Source organism: Aulonocara sp. 'chitande type north' Nkhata Bay, linkage group LG11 (assembly GCF_057382095.1).
Source record: "Aulonocara sp. 'chitande type north' Nkhata Bay isolate Kocher_YH1m ecotype deep benthic linkage group LG11, A_spYH_male_GT1.1, whole genome shotgun sequence".
Taxonomy (NCBI): Eukaryota; Metazoa; Chordata; class Actinopteri; order Cichliformes; family Cichlidae; genus Aulonocara; species Aulonocara sp. 'chitande type north' Nkhata Bay.
The window spans coordinates 12,437,900-12,465,731 of record NC_141354.1 but is presented as its reverse complement, the minus strand read 5'-3'; the positions used below and the strand labels follow the sequence as shown (position 1 = coordinate 12,465,731).

The following is a 27,832-nucleotide window of genomic DNA, read 5'->3' as shown; positions in this document are numbered from 1 at the left end:
TGATGTGATATTGTTTTTATTATATTTTTTTTTAAGAAGAAAATGGATATTAAGTAAATGTTCTAATGATCAAAATAACTTGACTGCCAATGTAAATGGGAAAGGCCATAATAATCATATGAATATATATACAATATGAACTGTTGAGGATACACCCATCAACTCCACTACCCAAACTTAGGTAACATCTCACAAGTAAAGCAAGTTTATCCATAGAAAAACATGGGACAAAGACTGTGTGTCGTCATGACAGATAACAGTGGAGAACTACCCAATGTGGTTTGCTGATAAGAGGGGCTACAGTGGGATTTAAGTAAGAAGAAGAAAACTTCTGAAATCCCTCGAAAACAATCTGAGCCTCCAGCAGCTGAAGGAAATGAATACTCGCTGCGATTGTTTTGTTGGCTAATTTTATCATAAAAATGTGAAGAACGGACCTCTTGTTGACTTAACGTTAACCTTGTGTGTGGGCTTTCAGTCTCTTTCACTCTCTCTCTCTCTCTCTCTCTCACACACACACACACACACACACACACACACACACACACACACACACACACCTCCCACCTCCTCCGCTGGGATCCCAGGATGAAAGACATCATCAGGCGGTCCAGGAGGTTGCAGAAGCCGGCAGCGTCAACCCTCAATGGGCGGCGCACTGACGGGAGGACGGAGGGTGTTTTCCAACTTTAAAAGCACCGGAGCCGGCCCCTCCGACAAACCGCTCTGCGTCACAGACCTGTGGACATTCTTTAAAACCTTCATTGGGTCGAAGAGAGCAAAACTCACCTTTAGCAGCCGTACCTGCGCGCCTCTCCTAACCCCCTGTTCCCGTTTCCTTTGGTGCGCAGTCCATCGCCGTGTGGTTCAAAGTTGTACACTCGATTTCCAACGAGTCTTTTTGCGAAATATGCTCCTGTTTAGTGGTTTGTCTAGAGAATCAGTGGTGTTTTGAATACTCTCGTTGCACATTACAGCCTCGCAGCCGGTGAAAGTTGCGCATCGCTTGTTGAATGCAGGATACCTTTTGCCTGAGCGTCACTTCCAAGTTCAGCTTTGGAGCAGCAACCGGCAAGGAGCGAGGACTCCAGTTACTTACTTCTCTCGCCGCCGATATGAAGTCTGCAGAAGAAGGTAAAGAACCCTACATGACTGCGCATCACCAGCACTGTACCCCTATATACATACATATATGTATACATATGTATTACCTCGCTTTAGCTGTTTTTTTTTTTAATTTAAAGATGTATTGACACCAGGTGCTGCAGTTAATGCAAAAATGTAGAGCGCATCAGGGCAAACTCGGGGTTAATCCTTCTGTGAGATAAGATTACTGAGAGCTGTCACTGCATTATACCCTCATATTTTACGTTTGCAAATTTATAGACGTCTTAAATTATTGTCTAAGCGTTTGTTTTGGTAAATATGTTTAATTATAACAAGCTAAAAATATCAAATTCTAAAGAAACGTTTTGGCCTTTTTGATGGTGTCACGATTTACCTCCCCTTGTTCTATTTTAAAAAAAACAACGCACAAAATAACACGCAAGTAATACACAAGAAGCAGATAAGCTCAGTTTACATACACACCATTAGGTGTCTCCAGCTATCTTTGCAGGTGCTTCTCATTATGTGCAGTGAAATATGATGGGGGTTACACTGTTGCTGTCACCTGCAGTCTTTGTTAAGATCTTCATGTCAATTTCTCTACTTTACTTCCTTTTTTAAAATGAATAAATAAATAAAAAATTGAAATTTTTCTCCAAATGAGCCAAGTGAGATGTTAAAGTTCAGGGTCAGATAGCCCAGAGGCTGCTAAATATTATTTACTTTCCCATGCAATCAAAAGCAAACTCTCTATTTATAGCTTTGTGATTCAGAGTGAGAGGGCAAAATCTGATCACAAGTCACTTATAGCCTTAATTCATAGTGGTGATATCACTGGCTTTTGGTGGATTTCAGGAATTTAATTTTGTCTCTGAGGTTAGAGAGGGACGGGTGCAGGCGGTATTATTATTCAGTTCAGTCCCTTGATACTAAGCTTTATAATTTGTAACAGATGTGCGTGTATATACATGTGTTTGTGAGTAAGAGGGAGCACTGTGATCTGTGCATGCAGGGATGCTGGGGTAGCTTGCTTGACAAGGAGACGTGCTTAACCACACACAGCTCCAGCAGTGTGGCGAGGGCTGCTTTAGTGTCACACATAAACTCAGACACGCAGACACTCAAACGCAAGCACACAGACACACACAAACACACACACAGAGACCATGCTGGTGTTCTGCCATAGCGCATACTCAGCCATGTGCGATAAGTGGCCCCAGAGTTCTTAGTTCCAGAGGCTGCAGATGACTTTTGTGGGCGACCACCTATCTCTCTATGAGGTCCCATCACTCTTAGCCCAGCCTAGACCACAATGCCTGCGGATAAACCCGTCCATTCTTTAGTCAGACTAGTTTGGTTGTAGGGAGAGAATGTGTTTTGATCACAATAGCATAATTGGAAAAAAATTGGGGAGTGCAAAGAGAGCACGCTATAATTTGTGTTTTCAAATTAAATCTGCTTGCACTGCATTTTCAGCACATTGCAAACAACCGGGGAGGCACTGCCTCTTGTTAGTGACTCATTTTGATTTCTCTTTTACTCGCTTCACCCCAACAAAATCTGATCTGCTTTCCCAATTTTGTTATTCGGCAGTTGTGATGCGTGTCACCCGGAAAAGCCAAGTTTCAAGATCATGCAGCAAACAAGAGTGAAAGCCCTAGTGTGTTTGAGTGGGTGTTAGAAGAAGTGAAGTGTGCTGCAGCGCAGTGCACTGATCACACACATTCAAAAGGAAGGGGGAAAAAAAAACAGCCGCAACTGTAAGCAAAGTCAGTCAGGCCTGAACTGAGGAGGTGTGTCACAAGGGCTAGAGTGGGCAGGAGATTATCATCTGTTCAAACCAGAGAAAAAGAGCATCGGCGAAGACTGAGCTGAATGCTCACTCGCCCTTACTTTGAAAGACTACGATGAGTGGTGCAGAAATGAGTTTTCAGCATGAAGAGCAAGAGTTTGATTTCAACTACATTTTTGAGTACAGCCAAAGTGTCCAGAAGGAAGGGGAGAAAGGTGCGTACTGATCTGCTATTATGACATTGTAATTCTGTGAAGTAGGCTCTAAAGGGGTTTGACATTTAGCCTCTTCTAACCCCGTATAAAAAGTAACTTTTCCAAGTCTGTAGGTTTAGTGAATAAGTGTCTCTTATAGTTTTCAAAAGGACGACTTCAATTTAGTTTGGGTTTCTGTCACAATACATGCGCATCTCCTGGAATACATGTCCTGCGCACGTAGTGTTACTACCTCTGAAAATAGACTCTCATAAGCTAATTTTACCTTGCCTACCCACATATTTTATGTTGTGTGACAGATCTGTCATTTCATGTGATACGCAGTATTGTGGTTAACAAATATCGAATGGTTCAGAGAGGGGAATGCCCTTTGCTGGGTTTCAGACTGAATGGTTTTATTTCTGTAGCTATTTTTACCCTCATTGACGTTATCAATAAAAGGCAGGCGTGAGGTTTACAACTGTTGACACAGCAGCCACCCGTGTCAAGGCTAACTGAAGAGGCATGCCTGCCTTCCAAGCTATCTGGGCTCTATATTGTTGCACTGGACGTGATTTCCTTGTGTACCTGCCTGCACTTGTCCTCTGTTTATGTGTGTACCGGTGGTGTATCTGTGTGTAGCGCAAAAGCAAACTCTCCTTGACTTAATCACATGCTCAGAGCGATGCGAGAGTGCTGTCAGTTTTCCACAGGGGAGGGCCTAATTCACTCAGTGAGTGATGCAATCAATCAAATAAAGCATCCATCAGTGCTGCTGGAGGAATTCCTGTAGAGTACATATGACAGCAGGGTGTGCCAAATAAAGCCTTAGATGAACTGATCAAACAAACAGAGTGGCTGCTCGACTTGCGACTACACAGCAGCCTCATACAGTAACCGCTTTGAGATGATTGCTAAGCTTCTCCAGATGTTTATAAAGAAGTGGGCTAGTCAGAATCTGAAAAACATACTGGAGAGATTTGTGTAGGGGTATTGTTCTTAAATGTGACCAGAGTTCTTAAATGTGACCAGTTCTAGAAATTACATTCCCTCGCAGTTAGGCTATAGTGTTCTCCAAAATTATGTTTAGTCATAGTGTGTTTCACAAATAAATTTTTTTCTTCAACGTGTTTTCTCAGTTTATTTTTTACCAAGAAGTTTTGCATTTATCCCTGTGGTATTTCAGAAGACTGGTTAACATTGCAAAACATGACAAATTCAATTCAATTTTATTTGTATAGCACCAAATCAAAACAACAGTCACCTCAAAGCTTTTAATATCATAAAGTAAAGACTCTGTAATAATAAAGAGAAATGCCAACAATCAGACAAACTCCTTTGAGCAAGCACTCGGCAACAGTGGGAAAAAAAAACTCCCTCTTTAGAGGAAGAAACCTCTGGGAGAAACAACAGTGACAACAGCAGCAGGGACAGACACAACTGAGAGGGAGCATGAATACATCAGAATTAGATTGTATAGACTGAAATGGAGGGGCTGAGGCAGAGGTAGTTTAAATAACATGTTCTATTTGAGATTTCCCAATAAGATGGGAATTAACTTAGCTATCCTCTGATATGGGCTGTTTGGCTTTGAGACCACTGAGCTTCACTCCAAGGCCTGCCAGAACTAATGCTATGCTTGTTTTAAAAATGCAATTTAGTTGTATGGGAATATCATTTTTTTACATTCTGAACTTTGCTCTGGAAAGTAACACATATTTGTGATTCTCTGTTTCTTAAATATACTTATTTTTTCAGATGCATACAGCTACACACCAAACGTCAGCCTGTCCCTTCCTCTGGGTATGGGCAGCCCCTGTCTGGCCACTCAGTACCATACCTTACAGTCCAGTCCAGTCATCTCAGTTTCCTCTTGCCACCAGACGGGATACAGCAGTGACAATCATGCAGCATCAGGTTATTATCTGCCGCACAGCTTGAGACCCAATGGTGCTCCAGCCCTGGAAAGCCCCCGCATTGAGATCACTGCCTACAGCCAGTACCCTGAGGATGAGGTTGAAGAGAGCAGCAGTGAGGACCACATTGTCAAACGGGGGGTCAACATTGTCACACTGACGCTCCCCAATGCAGAGGGGTACCGTGATCCCAGCTGCCTCAGCCCTGCCAGCAGCATTTCGTCACGCAGCTGCAACTCTGAGGCGTCATCCTATGAGTCAGGGTTCTATAACTACGACAACTCCCCGCAGAACTCCCCCTGGCAGTCCCCCTGTGTTTCTCCCCGAGGATCATCCATGCTTCTGTCATGCCCACATGCCAGTGGCCCCGCAGGGTCCCCTCACAATTCACCATCCACCTCCCCTCAAATTGGAGCCGTGGCTGAGGAAGGCTGGCCGGCACAACCTCGTGGCTCTAGACCAAACTCCCCTTCCTACAGTGGAGGTGGTGGAGGCGGTGGAGGCAGCGGTGGTAGCATGGGGAAGAGAAAGTACAGCTTCAACGGCACCTCCTACCATCAAACGCCCTGCTCACCCAACCAGTCAGCGACACCCTCTCCACATGGCTCCCCCAGGGTCAGCGTTACGGATGATAACTGGCTTGCCAACACCAACCAGTACACCAACTCTGCCATCGTGGCTGCAATCAATGCTCTAACCACAGATGGGGTGGTAGACATGGGGGAGGGAATCCCAGTCAAGACGCGGAAGACGATGCTGGACCACTCAGCCTCCATGAGTCTGAAGGTGGAACCTGGAGGCGAGGAGCTTGGTCCTGATGGAGAGCTCTGCCACGAGGACTACCCCTCCCGCCTGGCCCTCAAGAAGGAGAGCTACTGTGGGGGGTTCCTGGATGTGCCTCAGCACCCATACTCCTGGTCTAAACCCAAGCCTTACCTCAGGTAGGCTGAACCAGCTCCTGCTGTCTCAAATAAATTTAGTAATTCTCTATCAAGTACAGTCTAAATGTTCAGAAATTGAAATAGCCAGCAATTTAGCCAAAAGAAAATTGTCTATGTGTCTCTGCTTAAGACAGAATTATGATCCTAACGCTTGGTCTGAGGGTCAGGATTTTCTACATATTACAATTCATCACATTTCATCAATTCCATTTCTCCATTGTTCTCTTTTTCCCCACATTTATAATGTTTTTTATTTATTGTGAGGACAAGATGGTTTTAGTTTTCAATCTTCAAAAGGCAGAGATTCCAATTTACATGCCCTTCACTTCCAAAGGAGTTCCCTTTGAAGATCAGAACTATTTCATAAATCGTATTTCACATTGAGGAGTTGCCCAGCATGCATGTGCCGCCGTTGCCATCGCAACCCTCACACAAATATAACAACGAATACAGTCACACATGCACACACTCAGACAAATAGACTCTTGCACTGAACAATAGTATTGATTTTTGTCAATTGAGCAAAGCGGGGTTTTTTTCTTTTTGCTCCCTTGTGGCATTTCCCCCCCCCCCCTTAAGCCAATAACACACTTTCCTGTCGGAAATCAAGTGTTTGATTAAGATACTGAGCAACAGGAAGCAATGGTGACAGGGCTGGCTGAAGGGGAAGCAGCCTGTGAGTTAATCAGCCGGCGCGCTCCACTGGTTTGTCGCGCCATCGGCCCATCTTTTCTCTGTGTAGCTAAAGTGATGTCATGCACTGAATAGGCAGATAAAGTCCTGCGGGGGGAAATCAGTTCATTTTGGGTCAACAAACAGCCCGCAAGTTCCACAAAGATGCCAGAGATTGGTTTCAGTCGAGCCACTCTTCAGGTCAGGGGTTTGCGTTTACCAGGCATCCGGCAAAGAGAAATATTGTCTTGCACATGTTTGTTTTGGTTTAGATATCTCCACGGTGTTCACATGGGAAGCTTTGACTCCCCATCAGGAGAACAATGATGTTGAAGGAGACCAGCTGTAGCTCTGAGAAAGAGATATCATGCTCCCAGGCAAGGTGTGTGGCTGACCTTGTTCCATAACACCATTGTCTTCAACACCAGCTTTTTGTATTTTAGAATTTTACAGTTATCAATTTAAAATTGAATTATATATACATACATATATATATATATATACATATACATATGTGTGTGTGTGTGTGTGTGTGTGTGTGTGTGTGTTAAAAAAGCTGCCTGACTGCCAGGCAGTGAGAGATTTGTTTTTGTGCCCCAGAACTGTCTTTCCTCCCACTGTCACTTTCTTAACTCGCTGCGTCTTTTTCCACCTGCCACACCATAATGCAAAACATGCCGCGCTCTAACCGGGGCACATTTGTCTCTCATTTATTTTTCACAAAAAGAAAGAAAAAACAAAGGGGGAAAGCGGGGGCCACTAATTATTACCCAGACCCAAGGAATTACACGCAGTCGGGGGATGACTTCAATTGATTAGATTAGAGACCATGATGAAATGGAGAGGGCTCAAGCCAGTTGGATTACAACAAAGTGTCCCAATTTCAGGCTAATTTAAAGCAAGTTTAGTTTAGATTCAGACTTCTGGATCCTTGGAGGAAAAAAAAATATGGTAGTTCATACTTTGGCAAATTAGATGAAAACCAAAATAGAGAAAACAGAATGTACATAAAAAGACAATCATTTGCCATATGTCTTCATTTATTTGTTCCAAGCAAAGTGGAAACGTATAACTCACTGTTCTTTCAGGAAAGAAAAAGCCAGACACTGGGGGTTTTAGCCCAGAAAGGCAAAATCTTTGGACCGTGTAAATGTGAATTCACTATCCTGTTGAAAGGTGGGAATGATACATAGTGTTATTCTCACCTAATAACAATCAATGTGTCATGTAATTACAGCCCATCTTTGCCAGCACTTGACTGGCAGCTTCCATCCTGCTCCGGCCCTTACAACCTACAGATAGAAGTGCAGCCAAAGTCCCACCACAGGGCCCATTATGAGACTGAGGGGAGCCGAGGAGCCGTGAAGGCCTTGTCTGGAGGACACCCTGTGGTACAGGTATGCTGCCAGCACTAATGTTCAAACAACAAATGCTGCTGCTGTGCACTTTTGCATTTACCCAGAGACAAAGTTAGCTTTGTAGTTTTAGACTGTGCAATAATTTGCTGTCATTACAGCATGAGAGGTAACAAGTGCATGCTGATTAACAGCAGTTTTCTATCCAACGCCAATCTGGTGACATGAACGTCTGGCTGTTGCTTATTTTATGACAGCATGTAGTCACAGAGCAAAGTCAACACAGCCCTGACATTTCTTTCATTAGTCACAACGTTGATGTTCGTTTGCTTTTTTTTTTTTTCTCTCTCGACGAAATCAGATTTGGTTGGTTAGACTGTGTTTAAATACAAACTACTGTATGCGACTGCTGCTCAAACCATCCAGAAATGATTAGCTACAGTAATCTTTTAATGCTGTTTTTGGCAAATCAGATTCCAAATATTGGAATAATGAGTGTGATTTGAGCACAGTGCCTCTATCTGTTAAGATTAAAATGGATCTATTATGATGACTTTCAGCTCTAGCCACTACTAAAATGGATTTGCAAGATTCACAGGCAGTGAACCCTGGTACGGCCCCCCAGTTTACTCAGTATATGAATCAAGCTGTTTTAGCTAACTTCCCTCTGCTTTTGAGCTCTCTTACCTCCCATTTGCTGCTTTGAAGAGCAGATGGATGGAGCTTCTGCACTTGCAGATCATTTTATATGTCATTACACAACCAAAGATTATAAAATGGCATTACAGATGAGGTCACTCTATTCTACACACAAACCACATGCACAGAGATAAAAAAAAATAAAAATTAAATTTGTCTAACTAGTCAGCTAGCTTAAAAAAATGCAGGCCTTTCTTGTAACTTCTGACAGCAGCTGTGCAGCACTTGCACACTGCAGGCGGTATATCTCAGCATTTTCTTGTATGCTGCGTTTTTAAATGTTCCCTAAAGCTGACAGTGAATCTGCTGCTGTAATAAGTCACTCTGACCAGCAGCAGTGCATGCTGACTGGAGGAGAAGCGTCGCCCCTCGCTATTGTATTTGGCAAACACTTAAGGAGCACACGTCAGTCTCACCAGCGGCACAGCACAGAGCTCCTTTCTCAGCTCCGCTGTCATCACGCTGTGCTGACATCTCAGTTTACACAAGGTGGGGATTTAGTCGTGTGTGCATGTCCTTAAGGTAAACTTGTCTTTGAAGCAGCTTATTTGCATTTAAACTGTATCTATCCTACTAACTATATGAATATTTGCTGGCTCTGTCAGAGAAGGGATTGAATGGTTTTAGATGGCAGATAGCCTGCTTTCCATGCAGCTAGACTCTGCAAGCCTAAAAAAACACACACAAAAAGTTCCTGGAACTATAAAGTTTAATTGGTGGTCCATCCTTAGCTTTAAATGTTGTTAGCGCCGCAGCTATTTTGTAAATAGATGTTGTCAGCACACCCTGGTCTGCACAATGTCAAATGCATTTGACAGCTGTTGGCCAAAGTTGTGTTATAAAGACGCCTGTCAACCTGCAGGTTTTTTCTGTAAATACAGGTAATTATTCCCCTTCTTTACAAGCCTTTGAATATCAACATGCAGGTGAATCAACACTTTACCCCTCACAGTTCACTGTGCTACAGTAAGAGGCCCAGCAGACTCAGGCTCGTTTTGATTTTAGGTCACGTCAATTTCTGACTTGCTCTCTCTCTCGGGGGCCGAATAGGAACTCATAAATAACACTCCTGAGTGTCTTTACACGTGGCCCTGTCAATATTCACGCTCATGATTTGATTCTGTTATTTAAAATCGCCCATTTAGCGCCAACATTCTGAGGATATTCCCAACCCTCGCTGAGCGCCCTGACCAAATATTATATGAAAATACGATGACAGATGCTTTTCCATCACACCTGCTTGCTTGCTCACATACCTCACATTTTCTTTTCTTGGTGAGGAGTGATTTATGACCCCGATATTGCCTGTGCAGTCAATTGGGATATCTTGAGGGTTTCATAACAGTGGAAACCACTCCGAGCATGGCAGTTGGCAGGAAGATGAATCTATGAGGATTAGGCAATCATGTGTACATGCTGGAGGGTAAAGGATAGAAGAAAAATGTGGTGTTTTTTTTTGTTTGTTTTTTTGAAAACCTGACTTTTTCACTCCTAGGCACTCCCTTTGTCTTTGTTGTGGTGATGTGAAGAAATTGTGTTGTTACAATCTCGGAGGATAGGGCGCGTGGTGTAGTCCCCAGTGCCCTGAGGTAATGAGTGGCAGGCACTGGATGGGTGAAGTGCAGTCAAGGAGAATGAGTCAATAATGACACAAGGGCACGAGTGTAGGAAGAAGCTAAGGCAGTGTGTGTGTGTGTGTGTGTGTGTGTGTGTGTGTGTGTGTGTGTGTGTGTGTGTGTGTGTGTGTGTGTGTGTGTGTGTGTGTGTGTGTGTGTTCTTCATGATTCTTGAGACTGGAGAGAAGGAAAGAGAAGGGGCAGAGGGAGTCACCAGGCAGCTGTGGCTTGGCTTGCCTGCCCCAAGAGATGCTCTGTATCCTGCTGATTAGGACCTGAGTAGCCCTGAGGTTGGCTAAGCATGACAGTGGTGCACGGGAGTCAGTACCCATCAGAGGCCACCTCCTCTTTCCATGCACCGGTGCCTCTCTGCCTCCCTGGTGGGCCCGAGGCTGTCACTCCCTGTGAACCGTTCATCCTTCAACCATCTCCCAAATCCACACCAGCAGGCCTACCTCGGTTAAAACCCAGCCATCTACAACTCTATTGTTTTTTTAGGTCATGGATGATCAGACACACGTGCTATGAGCAATCGTGACATGTGTGTTGGAAAGCAGTTCTGGATGAACCCCCCACCCAAAAAAAAGAAAAGAAAAAACAGCAAGATGATGAAAAACATACAGGGATACACAGGTTCCACACTGACAAAGTACTCCGTAGAGAGTGGCTAATATACAGTGAAACCAAGGCGCTCATGTGCACATTTACTGCTGTCTTGTTTTTCCTTGACACACAAAGGTGTTTATGTGATGGGTGGTTGCACAGAGAATGGAAGGTCTTTGCTCCAGTCATACGCCAATGAAAACCCTGGCTTACCATGACTCCCTAGCCTTTCACCATTTGCACCAACTCGTCTCATCAATTTCCATTCCAAATCAAGGTCATCTATTCTCAAGTCAGACACCAACCCTACCTCCTCTCCTCTGCATCTCCAGCCTTTTAACCCCCTCTCTCATCACCGGTCCACTCTGTGACCCCCGCTGCTGCTTTTCCACTTTACTTACTGCATCAGACCACAACACCATTAAGGGGATCTAGGGTACTCTAACAGTTCCTCTCACACTCTTCCAGACTCTCCCCCTTGCTTTACCACAGCTGTGTTTAATGTCTGACGCCGTGCTCAGGAAAAACCAACAACCTGGTCTACCTTTACTTAAAATATAACCGCAACACTGATTTATTTGGTTGTTTGTTTCTTCTTTTAACTGAGCAGACCATTTAAAAAAGACAACTGCAATTGTAAAGTTTTCATTGACAATAGAGTGACCGATCTAACATGAGTTCAGATCAAGATGTTGCAACAGCTTTCAAGTTCAACCACAGACAGGAAAACAGACATCCGCCAGGCCCTTGGTAACAGCAAACAACACCTGTGAAGAATTAAACCTGTCCTGCAGCACACAGAGCAGAATTGCTTATGGCTAATTCATATAGGATAATCACTGGCCTGTAAGGCTTTCACCCCCCACACACATACATGCACTTTCTCATTAAGTTTAAAGCAGTAACACACATGTGTAATTTCAGGATGTGGCCATCATCCTTATTAACGTGTGCGTGACTTAATACTCATCTCTCTTCCTCTGCAACTTTATGTAATGCACATCAAATTTGCAGTATATTTCCGCCATGATGACATGAAAGACTTAAGCAAACACGTGCTCGGGTTTTTCGCATGTGCGGTTTCACCTTGGGATCTGGTCCTTGCTGGCTGCGTAATGTCTCGAAAGAAGAACACCCTGATCTACAGCACTCCATACTGTAGCTGCTAATTGCTCATTAAATCTACCGCCGCCTTATGTTTGATATTCAAAAGGATTGGTGTACCCTGTAGTGCTGTTAGAGCTTAGTCAAGGCTATTATTTGCTGCCCAAAGGGGCATTTATGCCACTCTCAAATTGTGGTTCTCCATCTGCGGGGTTTCCCTTACACTGGTATTGGGCTGCCACTAATTACAAGTTAATAACAAGTGGAAAAAGTTGAGGTTATGTGTACATCGTTTTCACTGGTTTGAGGTGACAACCAAACCGCAGATTTATGAGGTAAGATAAGAGTGGGTAATCTGGCTACTTAGGGGCATAGCAGTGATCGATGCTTCATCCTGCACAAATTTTCTGTAGGCTTTAATGATGGGTCTTATGAATGGCTGATAAAATCAAAATTTAAAACAATGTTATTTGACATAAAATTTGGACCTTTAGTAGTCTAGACATGGGCCTGTGCTCAAAGCTACACCCTCAATACTCGAAGTATTAGTAAAGAAAATAAAAACTTTAAAGGATATAGCTGTTTGGTTGCTTATAAAAGTTGCAGCATGTGAAGCCATGGAAACAGTGCACATTAAAGGATTGCATATGTTGCGTTATGCATTCAATATGAGACACGGGAGACATTAGAGGGTCAGGGGGGCGATGGAGTAAAGTCTGGAAGGAGAGACAGCGTGGATGAGTGTACGTCTAATTGGGTACAGCAAAGGCTGGCTGGTGTGAGTGTGTCAGCACTTGACAGAGAGGAGAGCGTGATAATGGGAAAAAGCCTGCATCTGCTGTTGTAGTTCTCCTCCCCCCTCAACCCCTCCTCTGCTGCTTCCAGTTGTCTTCTCCCTCTCCCCCCCGATTCTCTGCGCCACGTGGACTTCTACGAGTCATGACATTTCTCCAGGCGGTGATGAAATCACCGCAGAGGGATAGAAGGCAGCCTTCACTGCGGGGCCTGTGAAGTGTATTCACACTCAATTTCTAGCCAGGCCAGACAAATCTAATTTACCACCAAGTCATTATTAAACTTTAAATGTTCAAATCCCCACTTTGAATGGTTGCAGCAGCATTAAGAATGTCACTTTTACTAAAGAAGCTGAAGGATAAAATCCACTGTGAAAAATACATTATATTTATTGGAATAAAAACACCCTCTGTCGCTATTTGATCACATGTGACTTTCATTGAGTGAAGCAAATAAGAAAATGGGGGGAAGAAAGAAAAGAAATAAACTGGGGCTGTCTCCCAAGGACTAAAGCTTTCTGTATTGCTGATGGAGCTGAGAAGACCCAAAGGCAGATGGGAGTTGAATGGCGGTGAGCACCCAGAATGTGCCCTCCTCTTCTCTATTTATCATCACAACTGACCTAGACAATACAGCTGCACACTATTATGCAGTTAATGCCTCAGCTGCCATGGTCGCGATGTTTTACTTGAGCGTCAGCTCTCAGAAATAGGTTCATACAACAAGCTGACACAGTGGCAAAAGCTGGCACCGGGAACAACTGCCTCAATGTAAGACTGGTTTCAGTGAATGATCTCAAAATAAACATGTAGTGAGCGTTCAGCCCGATGGGCCATATTTTACAGCAAGAAGAAGCTCATCTGGTCAAAATTAGTGTCTCTCTCACAGACAGCGTCAGACACAAATGCAAAGCTGAGGTCGCAGGTGTTTAAGTTCTGTCTACACAGTCTTGACTCCCCCTGTCTTAATTCCCACTTTGAGAATAAAATGAAGAAGTGAATTTTTCACTGTGCGTGTGGCGTGCAGTTGAGGGAGCATCGCAGGAGTTTAGCAGAGGTGAAGGAGTGGGATGGGGGGAGACTGTAGCGAGAGGGTCAGGGGAGCACATATGGTAAAGGAATTGAGTGAGGTCGCTCAGGGGGGATCACGCTGCCTTCGTTTGCTGCTGGGAAGAGCAGCGTCACCACGAGGACTACCTGACCTCATTAATCACATCCTCCTTTTGAGCGAGGATGCCGCCGCCATTGCCGTGCGCTACAGCAGGATGAGAGGAGCGAGAACCTCCTCTACCTCCCGCTTCTTTTGTGGCCCTCGCCACGTGGCGGCTGAGGTAATGTTTTGGAGGTCAAAGAGAAATCCAAAGAAGTCCATTGCCACAGATGACACGGGTTTGTAGTGCAACTGCCAGCGTTTTATTAAATCACAAGGCAACGTCATGCAATTTAACGCTCCAATGTTTCAGATTTGTACCTCATGCTCCACCGTGGCCCTCCTCTGATTCAATGCGCCCGTAACTGGTAGCATGTGTGGCTATGGATAATTACTTCTGGTGACACCATAAGTAAAATATAACAAGGGAACAGCGTCTGCCGGTGAGATCACTCTATAGATGAAGTGGTCCCTTGAGATGCCAAGACTTCAAGAAGCTCCTGACCTCGGCCTAACTCACTGATGACTAGCATGTGTGACTAGCTCCAGGTCAAGACAGCTGCTAGAGACACTATGGGGAGCTCAAGAGAAAAAATATGATGGTTGGAACTGGAGATGAATGACAGCCTTAGTCTTACCACTCCCTCCGCACTCCCTCGATATCTGAATCAAAGACCAAGCCAGATAACCACCGGTGCTTAGGTTATTGAAGCATATGGATATATAATCTATTCCCGTGACTGGTCATATTCTATTCCTATTCAAGATAATTAATAATGAAAATTGTGTAACAGAGACCACAAAGAGCACATCCTCTGCCTTGTCTTGCATCCAGCAGAGCTGTCATCAAGTGCCGACCAAGGCCATTTAATCCTTGTCGTTATTATGAGACCAAATGACTTTTGATACTGTATCCAGACAAATCTGCTCTCAAATCAAAGGCCTTAGGTGTCGATGACACTGTGGTACTAATTTCCACAGACACCCAATCAGGTTCAGAATAACTTTCCAGTCTTATACCAGTCTTGCTCTTCTTTACACCCCCCCCCCCACCCCCCCACCCCCCCCCAATTCCTGCCTGCCCTCTCAAAGGTAATTATAAACCCATTAATCAGATTATGTCATAGGTTACATGTGGTCTTCATTTCATTGTATGACTCAGTCTGTTAGATAAACAACAGGGGTCTTTTATTCCATTTGACGTTACCACTGTTTTCACTCGGATGGAGCTCAAACAAAATTGGTCTGAAGCGGTGCGCTGGAGTAATTGACCAATTTGTGGGATTTTTCAGATGGTCATGGCTTGTTGAGCCTTGGTCTTAAGTAACTGATCCCTCACAGTAAACGTCACATGCGGTCAAGTAGCCACCTGGGTGGATCTGTGGAGGTCCACCCGATCAGAAGTTAGGCTTTTTGGGGTTTTATGTATACCAGATGGATTCAGCGGCTTCTTGATAGTGTTTAGGTTTGGAGAGATTTCTAAGCCATAGGAACAATTTGCATTACAAAGAGAAACTATATCCTGGGAGGTCTTTGGTGTTAAGACTCGGCCACGCTAGAAATAACTTGGTTAGTGGATTATTCTGGTCAGAAATCATTCACAAAGTATCAGTTGCCCTTCACCACATCTTGGAATTTAAAGCATTCCCTGCATTTGGATGTTTTTGAGCCATTACACACTTGGTTAAATGATCGAATGATGTTACTTTAGACACAGACAGAAAATTATACTGGGAAATTGAATTTAAATTGGCAGTTACAGTTTATATTTGAAGTACATTTGAACCCAAATTCAACAGTGTGCACAGGCATGGATTATTTTTCCTTTTTTTGAAGATTTGATCTTTTTATTAGCTAAGCAGTAGCGGCTAATGGCAGGCTGCTAGAGGAAGTGGTAGTTGTTTGAAGTGGTGGTTCTGATACAGGAGTCTCTTTCATCACAGTGGGACACAGTCTGCGCTCTTTAATGGAAATCATAATGCATGTTCATAACTGCCCAAAGGTAAAGGGGGGGGCTGGAGCACGTCTGCACTCCCTGCTTCATGAGCATTCAGGCGTAAAGTTTTAATAAGTTTAATAGCTAACTGTGTGTTGATAATCATCACAGAAAAACCATTGATTTGTACTGTTTATTTATTTATTTTGAACAGTTTAAGTAAGAGTTTGAGTTTTGATTTCATCTATTTGATGCCCTCCGTTATACTGGAAACATTTTCCCAGTCATCTCCTTAAGTATCAGCTGTGAAACTTTTATCAGTCTTTGTCTCTGTGTTTCCTGCTCAAACACCCAGAAACAATAAAAAATCTTTTGATTTCTCTTCCTAAAGGAATGTAGAAAAGAACAGCAGACCACTGAGAGAGAGCCTCCAATCCAACCAGAAAAAAACAAACAATGAAAAAGAGCTCATGTTCACAGCTCTTCTGCCTGGTCAAAGCTATCAATAAAGGTTCCTTTAACAGTTGCTAATGTGCGTCCAGTCTCGATTTCCTAAATGAGGGGTTGCCTGAGATGGAGGTCTTAAAACCTGATGTTGCCTCTTACCTGGGTCTCTTTGTTCTCTTGCCAGCTTTATGGCTACATGGAAAGCGAGCCGCTCACCCTGCAGCTGTTCATAGGGACCGCAGACGACCGCCTCCTGCGACCACATGCCTTCTACCAGGTCCACCGCATCACGGGCAAAACCGTCTCCACCGCCAGCCATGAAGTCATGCAATCCAACACCAAAATTCTGGAGATCCCTCTGCTGCCTGAGAATAACATGAGAGCTATGTGAGTGCTATCCACGCTTTCTTCCATTAACTTCAAAACACAAGCAGAAATGTGCACAGTCTCTTTCTTTCTGCACCTTTCTCTTTGTTATGTCTCTATAGGATGAGAATGCTTATTGATAAATATTCTTGAGCTTTCACTTCAAAACAGGCCTTCAAATTTGAGTTCCATGCTTTTACCCCAAGAGATGCACAAACGTTAAAGAAAAAGCAAGCGCCGAGTTCATGGGTGCTTTAATTCGGCCCAGTGTGAATATGGCCAGTTTGAGGCTTGCACTTGGAGTGCCGTGATCCACCAGAATAATGCGGTCCCGTTACACTTGGCTTGGTCAACATATTCCACCGAGACAAATATATGAGGCGAGTTAGAACATCCCAACTGAACTAACAAGTCTGGTGAAAAGAATGATTTGGGCTTGGAGGGCAATTAGTCACATTCATGTAGCCTGCAGTACCCAAAGCAAACAATAACTTTATTGGCCTGTTTGTATTAAGACCATAACTGCCAATTCTGATACCAATTTAGCAATGTCAACTGATTACTACTAAAATAAGCAAATTTAAAATTAGAAATGTATTTTGTATTGTTAGTTTTGTATTTTCAATTGTTCCTTGACCAGCTGGCTGGCGTGCACAATGAAAAAACAAAACAAAAAAACAACAAAATGGATCCAACCATCATGGAAGCCACTTTATGCACACCTGTGTTTTTCTAATGGGTCAGAAAGTCTTCTGAAAAATCGACATCATCATTTGCTGGACAGCAGTGGCCGTCTACTGCACCATAACCAAACAGAAACTTCTGAAACAGAGCTATGTCAGTGTCATTCGTGAAGCAGCTGGCGCAACAGTAGTCTTTCACTTTAATGAATGAAACTCGTAGATCTGCTCTGTAAAGTTTAAGTTAGGCCGGTCATCTTATATTTTAGTCATTTTATACCGTAAAAAGTTCATAAAATGGTTTATTTTTATGAAATTAAACTGGACATACATAATTTCATGTGTCACATATCACATATGTCACATAAACAGTGTAGCCAAGAGATAAAAAACAAATAGCTTTTTTTAAATGACAAAAAGTGTCATAAGTGTCTGACCTCAATGTTCAGACTCAAGGACAAAGTTTTGCTGTACTTGCCTACTAAGTCCACGAGGTTTTGGGGCAACACAGGATTTCTAGAGAAAGTCTGGAGGCTGTTAAATAAAAAATAAAAAAGATGGATAAAGAACTAATCTTGACACTGAAGGGGAAAAGATAGGCCTAATCTAACATTGGTAAATAATAGAAAGTTGTTTGCTTTAGCATGGTGGCATGATGATGATTCATCACATCTGATCAAAAGTTTCAAACCCAAAATAGTGTGAAACATGTTTCAGAGTCAAGTCAAAATAAAGTAAGAGAGGGTTTAGTGATTCGGACTTACAGTGGAGACCAGGATTAAGTCTTTGTCACCAAGCTGCTGGATGATACGAGCAAGGCAAGTTTAAACAGTTTACTGCAGGTAACTTCTACCATCTGTACTGATTAACATAAAAACGGGGACCACTGTCTAAAATTCTGTGCTGCAGGTGGACCAAATTTACAGCTTAACTCAGCATAGAAGAAGTACTGAATGAAACAAAAAAAAACTAATCACCTATTTATTCATAGCATTAAAAAATCGATGTTTTTGATGTAGTTTTACATGTAAACTTGCTCCATCTAAAGGAGCAGAGCATCTGTTTTCTAGGGCTGAAAAGTCAGGCTCGGGTTCTGTCTTCCTCCCTCTAGACTTTCAGTAAGCCAACGGCTCTGCTCTGCAGTGTATCCAGGCAGTAGCTCCTGTCCTGGGGCTCCGTTTAGACTAGGCAGCAGTGAATTTATTGGACTGTGGCCCAGAGCTGTGTGTTGTTGGTAAAGCTACTGTATCTTAGCACAGGTTACATAAGGCAATTACCTCTTACTGTTTATTCGTCACCATTTAGACTTTAAGTGCGTATGTGTTTTTAAATGAAAAGCATATAGGTGATGCATCTCTATGACACAGGTTCATGTTTGTATAAATGTTGGGGATCATGAAGATTTATGGGACATGAGAGTTTCCTGACCGGACAGTGGCCTTCTTTGGCGAAGTGTAGATGATTTTAACATTTGTATTACATTACAATATCATTTCCAACAATACCTCAATATCCTTCATATTGTAGCATATTAAAGCATACTGTTGGCCTGTTTTGCTTAATGTGTCCCCTAGGCTATGATTTTATACCAAACCAAACATTCAAGAGGAAGTTTTTTTTTTCTCTCTTTTTATCGTCAGCGCACAAGAAGAGGAGTTAACGTTTTGTATTTCTTCCTGACTATCTAAACAGTGAAAGATGGAGAAAAGTCTTTAACTTTCTCTCTCCACCAAGCTGTTAAAAAGTTGCCTTGATAATGCAGAATCCATCTCGCTGTGCACACGCCAGCTATCATTTGTGTGGGATGCAGACACTCAAGAACTGCAGTCAAACTTTCAGAAAGCTTCAATCTGTTTTTTTTCCCTTTCCGCTTCTAAGATGTTTTCTCTTCAAGCACACCAACCACCTCTGCAGATTCTAACTACTATAACCTAATAAGCGAGAAAGCATTCATAAGAGGATGACGGTTATGACTAGAGTAACTTTATTATGCCCATCATCTTGCTCTTGTTTAAAACCACAGACTGGTGGCATATTAGTAGAAAGCTGTGAAACCTTGACTCGTATGCTGAGTGGATCTGTGGTGGTTTTCATATGCTGTCATTTGGTCATCTTGTCTGCTAAAAGGGAATGGTTCATTTGAGTGATCGCCTTTAATTCTATAATGCAGTGTTTTTCTCCTGATGAAAATGGTGCGTTTAACATCCCAGTCGCTGGTAGATAAGGGCTCACTGAATAGTTTGATGAGCTTGAAACTGATTTAGGTCGTATGCTACAGCTTTTTTATTTATTTTTTGCTGTCACTACATCTTGACCTAGTTGCAGATGTGGATCTAGTAAATTTGGGCAAAACATCAAGTTTGTATGTTGATAATCCCTGTGGAATTGTAGGCTATGACTAATACCTGCAGTCCCTCCGCTCTTTCCTACCATGCTATCTGCAACCACTGCAGGATTTTTCATAGAAACAAGGTTTCTACTGCCACAAGGGTTTGTTTAAAATCCAAAAGATTTGGTTTAACATATTTTAACTCTGTCTAATATGTTTGGGTTCGTTATCTTCTTTTTCCTCAGTGTCAGTCGATCATTTCATCTAGATTTCCATAGGTTGGTTAGCAGACATACGGCATCCTAAGTTTCTGATAGTGCCAAATTGTCATCATATGTTATGTTAAAGTGCAAGATAGTTAGAACACCAAAACACCAATCCTTTATGTTGCTCGTTTTTCAGTGCTGATAAGGAGCGGGTAGTCAGCATGACTGTATCTGTTATTTTTCTTTTCTTTGAATTGTACAAACCAAAGTCAAGGGAAAAATGGATTGGTATAAAACCTGACATTTACCATGTTCCAGGAATCGCTCCCAAAAAGCTACCATGTAAAATAATTTAAATGCCAAACCATATCCCATCTGTATTCTCTCACTTTTTACCAGCCACACTAGTTTTATGTAAATTTATGAAAGGCCATGCCTGCGAATGAATGCCCTTTTTCCACCAAGAAAAGGGAAAGAAACTCTACACCTTTACCTCCCAAATTGTGAAATGAAATAAATAAAGAGAGACAGCTTAAAAAGGGGGCTATTAGCACATGTGGCAATGATTAACAGCGGTTTTAAACCCAAAACTCATGAAGTGAATGGTGTGAACGGACAAGGCAGGCTCGGTGTACTCCTACAGAACGTGTGTGATACTGGTAAGCCATGGTGCGCTCAGTCCAGATTTCTCTGAATACTTGGACCACTCTGGCCATTTAAAACCGTGATGCAAACTCATTAATGTCCAACTTTTCCTTTGATGACATGCTGGATTAATAATGACACGGTCATGCTCCGATAAACTTCCAGTGCATGATCTGTAACACCAGTGGGGACTTCACTGCTGGTCCCGATGCGTAGCAGCTATTTTCGATTTCACAGCCAAGAGTAAATCAGATAGGCTCCTGTTTCAACCCTTGGTCGCACTTTTCCATGCTTTTGCATCCCGTTGAAAGCTACCCTCTGTGACTCAGGGTGTGGAACAGAAGAGAAAGAAATTGGTGCTTTCTTGAAATGTTGTAATAGAAATTGTTCTGGCTTGGAAAAAGTAAACCGTGAACTTCACCTTTCCGTCACCTTTGCCTGTGTAATGTTGTCTCGGGGATATAGTCTTCAATTGTGCGTGTGCTTTTCTCCGTTCTAGAATTGATTGTGCGGGAATCCTGAAGCTGCGTAATTCAGACATTGAGCTTCGCAAAGGGGAAACGGACATCGGACGTAAAAACACACGTGTGAGGCTTGTGTTTCGCGTGCACATCAACCAACCCAATGGCAGGACCGTGTCCCTACAGGCCACTTCGAACCCCATTGAATGCTGTAAGTCTTACACACACACAGACAAACACATGCACAGAAATAAACACAAAACCTGGCATGTCTTTTCTGTTGGCTTTGCACTCAGGTGGCATCTATTGTTGTAGTCCAATAAAGTGAGCTACTATTTTATTGCCTACTGGAGCAAATTCAGTGCATCTGCACCCAATAAGCTTTATTTGATCAAAGGTCTTTGCCAAAGCAATAGATGCATTGTGCACGATGCCAAACACACGTGCTATCTATCTTAAATTCACATTTTACGACTGAATGCACAAGTTATTTTGGTAACACTACCCCATTAGCGCAGGTTTCACAAAGGTCGTTTGCCAGCCCCACTTTTTGGCACGGTTGAGTGAGCACATTGAAAGAAACCTCTGTTCTCTTTGTCATTCATTTGTGTATGAGGGGTGTGATGTTATTTGCGCCCAAGGAAGCCAGTTAGACTCAGATTGTGAGACAGAGCTTGCGTTATAGTTTATGGTCCAAAGTGGAGGTTAATCTGAGTTGGTGCATCATATTTAAATGTGAAGTTTAAAGTTATTTAAAGCACAGATTTATAAATAAGATCCACAGATGCAAGGTGATACTGTATATCTATACGGCTGTGAATGTGGTGACCGAATTCTACAGGTCAGAGGTGACTTGCTGGCATCACTTCATGCAAAGCAGAGGCAGGTGGTTGGCCATAACAACCATGAAAATATTGTTTTGATCATTTGTGCGCCTTTTTTTCAATGTCATTTAAAGAGCAGCTGTTGGCTGCAAACCTCTTAGCTAGGGGGTCATGAAATCATCATAATAAAGTTGATAAGCCTGTTTCCCTAACCAAGAACTGCTGTTTTACTGGCTGTGAGCTGGGCTTGTGCTTCCCGGGGTAGTTGGGGATCAGGCGGTGTATTAGTGTAATCTTGCGCACCATTTTGAAACCTGTGTTTGTGTGTCTCTTTCAACAGCCCAGCGTTCAGCTCAAGAGCTTCCCTTGGTCGAGAAGCAAAGTATGGACAGTTGCCCTGCCACGGGAGGCAAAATGATACTTCTAAACGGACTCAACTTCCTGCCCGAGTCCAAGGTGGTATTCGTGGAGAAGGCCCAGGGTAAGCTGCAGTCACCGGGCCATGTTTACCGCATTTCAATTTCCCTTTTTAATACCCCTTTCTTTTCTTTCTCCCCCACTCTCATCAGTTGCATTTTCTTAGTCTCTCCTCCCGTCAAAATAGAGCAAGACTTGCCAGCGAGCCACATGTGGTGTGCATTAGGCCACTATATTTTTAACCAAAGCGTATTTACATTTGCTGAAGTTTCCATTGCCTGTTCAGCGGCGCTCGCCACAAGTTAAGGAATGAATCACAACCAGGGCATGTGCAACGTCTCTTTCTCTCACTTTCCCTCTTTCCCTCGCTATCCGTACCTCCCTGACTCCCCCTGCTTTCGACAGTTAACCCTTTCGCTCGCTTGCTTTCCGTCACTCTTTCTTCCGCCCTGTTCTGCCAGACGCTCACCCTGGCCGGCTGTCGGAAACCATTTCTTTCTTTTTCTTTTTTTTTGGTCTAAACTTTTTGACCATATGTTTCTCCCCTGTGTGGGTGGGTTGTGAAAGTAGAAACACTAGTGATCAGGTTTTCAGTTTGAATAATGATTGTGATCATTTCCTTGATTGCACCCAATAAATCAAAACAAAGGTCAAGCGCAGTAGTAGCTCTGAAGTCAGCTGAAGCACGACGTGACTGCTGCCGCTGCTGCTGCTGAGCAACACACAAACTAAGACAAGGGAGCAACATAAACAAAGTTGTGAGAATGAGATAATTGTGTCTTCCAGTTCATTAACCATGAATTTCAAAATTGCTGAAGATTATCACAGTTAATCCACACTTTCCAAAACACTTCACACTTCTGCCGTAAAAGTTAGCAAGTGGTCAGTGAACGCAGAAATAAAAAGTGAATCCTTTATTTACTTATTTTCCTCAAAAAGGTTATAAAAATAAAATTCAGTCTCAAAATTGGAAGGAAGAAAGATTTTGTTACTCTTCACTGCATGGATCTCTCCCTACTTGCCCCTAGCTTGTTTGAATGGTCTACTCTTAAGGACCTAAGGGCTTAAGGAGGAAGCAGCAATGGGTTAAGGAGAGGTGGATGAACTTGGTAATTTGGGGTATCCCTTCTCCTGGTTTTATTTAGTCATGGAGGGGTGTGGGGGATCCCTTGAAGAGGAAAGCCCATACATGCACACCTTTTGCCTTCTTGGTAGTATTTCCGTTCTTTCCCCACTCTCTTTACCTTGATATTCCGTTTCCTTCTTTTCCTCTGTTCTCCCTCATCCCTCATTTTTTCTCACCTCTATCCCCGATACCCGCTAAAGACATTAGGAGCTGCGGAGCTCTACGCTAGCGGGATCTCCGGGCTCGTGGCTGCCATTGACATCTCGGTGGTTTGTTTTCCGTCTCTGTGGTGTCCAGAAGGGAGAAAGAGAGAGAGAGGGAGATCGAAAGGGAGGTTGTCTGTCTACTACTTAGTCTGCTTTTATGTGAACTTTAATGACCCACCATTTCCAGGGTCTCCTAAGTCAAAAAGCCCATTACAGAAAGACCTACACACCCTAAACACACGTGCGCAAGCAGGAACACGCACATCACTCACTAATGGCAACTATGGACGAGCAACTATGAGCACGGAAAAATACTTATGTCTTAAATATACTGCAAAAGATTGTCCTTTGGCATTTTAATCAGAGAATCCTGCTGTTTCGTGAAGTTTTAGACTTCAGGATTTCTCCGATTGTTGATTTAGAAGGGCCAAACTGGGATGAGGAAAAAAGAAACCAATAAAAATATAATTGTATTACAGAATTATTCTATAACTTTGGTTTTATTTTCCTCTGGAAAAGTTCATGACTAAATGCATCCATGAAATACAGAGCATCGCGCCGCAATAATTACACAGTCATGCGTACGTACAGCCAAGGCCTTTGTGTGGCACAACACCAATCACTGATTTTGCCTCAGTGGTGACAGCCATTACTGTTGCTGCCATCAGAGGTCAGGACGGCTGCTCACTCTCCAAAATTGACTCCAATAAACACCTTCAAGAAAATTCCACAAATCCTAAGGAGCAACAGGCTGCTTTAGGAGTACCAATCCAACTTGTGTGAATAACTGTATACAGTCAAAATCCTCCAAGTGGAGTGAGGGGGCAGATCACACAAAGCACAAAAGCCTATTAGCACAAATGAGCTATAAATCATAAATACATCTACTTCTCTAACTGTTTCCATTTGTTGTGGGGGGTTTTTGTGCAGGCTGTAGCTGTTTTTGGCATACACGCAGATGTTTTTGAATTGTCTAAAACACCAACGCAACAAAGACAGATATCAATTAATTACAGAGCTCTGTTAGGGGATGCCATCAACATTTGAGAGATTTGCTGTTTGCAGTTTGTGGTTAAATGAGGACACCAGTGACACACAGACATCCAGTAGTCTTTAGAAAATCATTGGCACATGTGGCCACTGGCATTATCTTCTGTACAAGGAGCAAAATATTATGCCGTGAATACACAGTAATACATCTAAGAGCAAATGATTGTTTCGTACAACAGCATAAATAAATAAATCAGACCCACATGTACTCTTAAAACATAGCGCCGCTCTGTTTGTCGACTTTAACCTTCCTCTCCTTCTCTGTTGTTTTGATTGTCTGTCTGTCCCCCCGTGAGACATCCGCAGTATCAAATGAGCAGAGCTCATAGCTGTTGCCACTGCGGGAAACCTTAATGCACCTTGAAAAATAATTACTTCTACTTTTTAGATGCCATGTCCATCCCCACTGCTCCACTTCATCACCCACAGGATAACTGATGCAAACCGGTGCATTCACGTGTGTACAGTATGTGTGTGTGTGTTTGTTGTTGTGTACCCGCTGCGGCTGCTAGCCTGCGGGCCTGTTTGCGTTGTTCGGTAGGAAGTGTTTGCAGTGAGTCATCCACAAAGGATTCCCTGTAGAAGAGGTGAATCGGAAAAGACAAGACCCCTTAGACAGTAGAGAGGGGGGAGAGGAATAGGAGGTGCAGAAATGGGCGGGGCTTCCGTAGAACTCTTGAGATATTGGCGCATAGAAATGATCAGATGTTATGGTCCAAAGTGGACTCGAAGACCACAGATCACTTTCCACACGCCCCCAGCGAAAGGTTTGTATGTATGGTTTTGCTCCATCAGATAGTGCAAGATATTCAGACTGTAGGAACATAGGTGCTCGTCTTCTGTTGCAGTTTAAAAACTCCTTTCAAGAGTAATTTTGTTGATAGTAATAATAATAACAATCTATGTCATTTTTGCTCTCTGCTCAGCACAGAGTAGTGCCTTTCCCAGAACCACAATATGGGCATTTGTGAAACTTTCCATCTTTTTTGCATTGTTGACTTTGCTTCAGTTTTCTGTTATTAGTATTGCGTTTTGTGTCTGTGTTTTTGGTATACCCAAACCGCTCTTTTGGCATTGGATTAGGAAGACATACCTGGCGCACCTATTGCAATGTGTGTTCTGGCTTGCCCTGCTTTCCATGGATGGAATGAGTGCTAAAGGCAGGGAAAATAGAGGCACAGACAGACAAACAGAGAGAGAGAGGGAGAGAGAGCAAGCTGGGGAAAGCCTACACTCTGACTCAGAGGGGAGGTAAGGGAATTCCCTGGTGAGCCGGATAGTTTTTACATCTGGTAGGACTGGAGCGTTGCCTGGAGCTCAGCAGCACCATGCAGCTTGGTCTGCAGCAGGGAGAAGTCTGGTCCTCTCTACCTCTGCCTCAGGCTGGAGAGAGGCTTCCTTAGCTCTAGCATAATCTGTAACTTTAGAACAACATGATCTACTACAGTAAGCTCGAGCTAATATTCCTCATGTGTAAAAGCTCCTCAGCATCGGACTGAAATGTTTGGATATTCATACCTTCATAGTTTGAAGAAGGCTATGACCTGAACTGCTAAGAGTTCATTCATGCACTGTTTATACTTGGCTGAACTCTTCCACCCTGGGCAAGTTTAAACACCAGACAAACTGGTCGATGTATTGTACTTGTAGCAGTATGTCTAGACTGTCCTTTGGCTTCAGGCTAGAATAACCTTCATGGCTCATACTGGCTCATAGTTCTGGCACTTTGGCACGATAAGACCAACCTCCACCCCTGCTTCAGGCATGAGATTTGGGATCTTACTGTCTCATTAGGATGGTATACTGCCCTCAATTTCAAAATCAGTAATTATTTATCACTGCTAGAATGGTTTAAGCCAGCGGTCTCCAACCTTTTTTGCGCCACGGACCGGTTTATGCCTGACAATATTTTCACGGACCGGCCTTTAAGGTGTCACAGATAAATGCAACAAAATAAAACTAGTACCGGTACCGAAAAAAAGAAGATTTATTCATAACACACATGAAAAGACCCAGGAAAACCGAGTTAATGATAAAAACGATAACAAAATAACACTGAAAACCGATAAAAACCCTGAAAACCATACATTTCACACCTGAGCCTCAACTTTCGCGGCCCGGTACCAAACGACTCACCGAGGCCCGGGGGTTGGGGACCGCTGGTTTAAGCTCTCAAGCACCTTGCTAGAAGAGCATCATGAGGAATGTGTGAAATGGAAGTTTCTTATCCGCAGTTTAAAGCTATATTTGTGCAGTGGCTTTGAGAACATCTATACATCAAAGGACCCAGTTGTGTGATAGCAGAAAAATGTTTACATTGTCCTGTGGCCTCTACACTTCTCTTTAGACATGTTTGAACATGTAATTGCCAGAAGAGTCTCTCGAACTGTGGAAAGATGGCCATTTTTGTTAGGGAAACATCTTAATATCCCTCCAGTTGATTAGAATAGTGATATACCTTAATGAAATGTGGCTCACTACATGGGTCTTTATGACCGATTTGGCTGCAAGCTGTTGGAGCGACCCTGCTCTGATATATCAAATGATCATCTACCTGCATTCTTTTTCACCATTCGCTCAGTTTCTAAGTGCGGTTCTCGCTGTGACTCTCGCTAGGCTGTGAAATAACATGCAACACACCATTAAGAGCAGCAAGCTTTGATGTCTTTCTAATGCTATCCACTCTACAAATACTATCCAAATGTACAAGTGCAGATGATCCTCCCACCGTCATTCTGAGTCTTCAGATCATTTTCAAACTCAGCGCCACACAGCTGGACTCTTAAAAAGAAGCATAAAATTTCACTCTGCTGACCGCCATCCTCCTCAGGCTACAACCCCAGGTCACGTCGGCTCACGCTTTCCCTGTTATACACCGAGAATAACTCACTTCCTGGCTATAAACCCATCATAAATCTACTGTCAAGTCGTAATTTATACGGAAGCCCCTCGATCTGAAGCAGACCCACATTTCTCCAATTTCACCAGGTCTTAGATTGGCAGAATCCAGTCGCTCCAGACGGGAAACGCAGCTGGGATCAGTCATGGTGGAATCCCTTTTGGGCTTTTTTGGCTTTGCGCCTCATTGGGCAACAAGGCGAATGCCGTGAAAAATGTGCATAAAATTACTGAAGCATTTTCATTCAAGGTGGCAATGGAGACACAATAAAATGGAAAATAAACTTGACATAGGTAA

The 27,832-nt window shown here is 43.1% G+C and overlaps 1 protein-coding gene across 3 annotated transcripts in view; it reads left to right on the top strand.

The window, feature by feature from the left end:
• The first annotated feature begins 639 nt into the window (after window positions 1-639).
• LOC147318591 (nuclear factor of activated T-cells, cytoplasmic 1-like) overlaps window positions 640-27,832 on the top strand; it is a 60,989-nt gene continuing 33,796 nt past the window's right edge. For 2 of the 3 annotated variants that reach the window (XM_086310616.1, XM_086310614.1), the window contains exons 1-6: window positions 640-1,134; window positions 4,852-5,950; window positions 7,860-8,019; window positions 16,511-16,713; window positions 21,052-21,224; window positions 22,178-22,318. In XM_086310616.1, the coding sequence (XP_086166742.1) occupies window positions 1,014-1,134; window positions 4,852-5,950; window positions 7,860-8,019; window positions 16,511-16,713; window positions 21,052-21,224; window positions 22,178-22,318 (1,897 nt within the window). In that variant the 5' untranslated portion in view covers window positions 640-1,013. Of the gene's footprint in view, window positions 1,135-2,932; window positions 3,115-4,851; window positions 5,951-7,859; window positions 8,020-16,510; window positions 16,714-21,051; window positions 21,225-22,177; window positions 22,319-27,832 lie in introns of those variants that run through there. The other variant, XM_086310615.1, reaches the window with a different exon arrangement.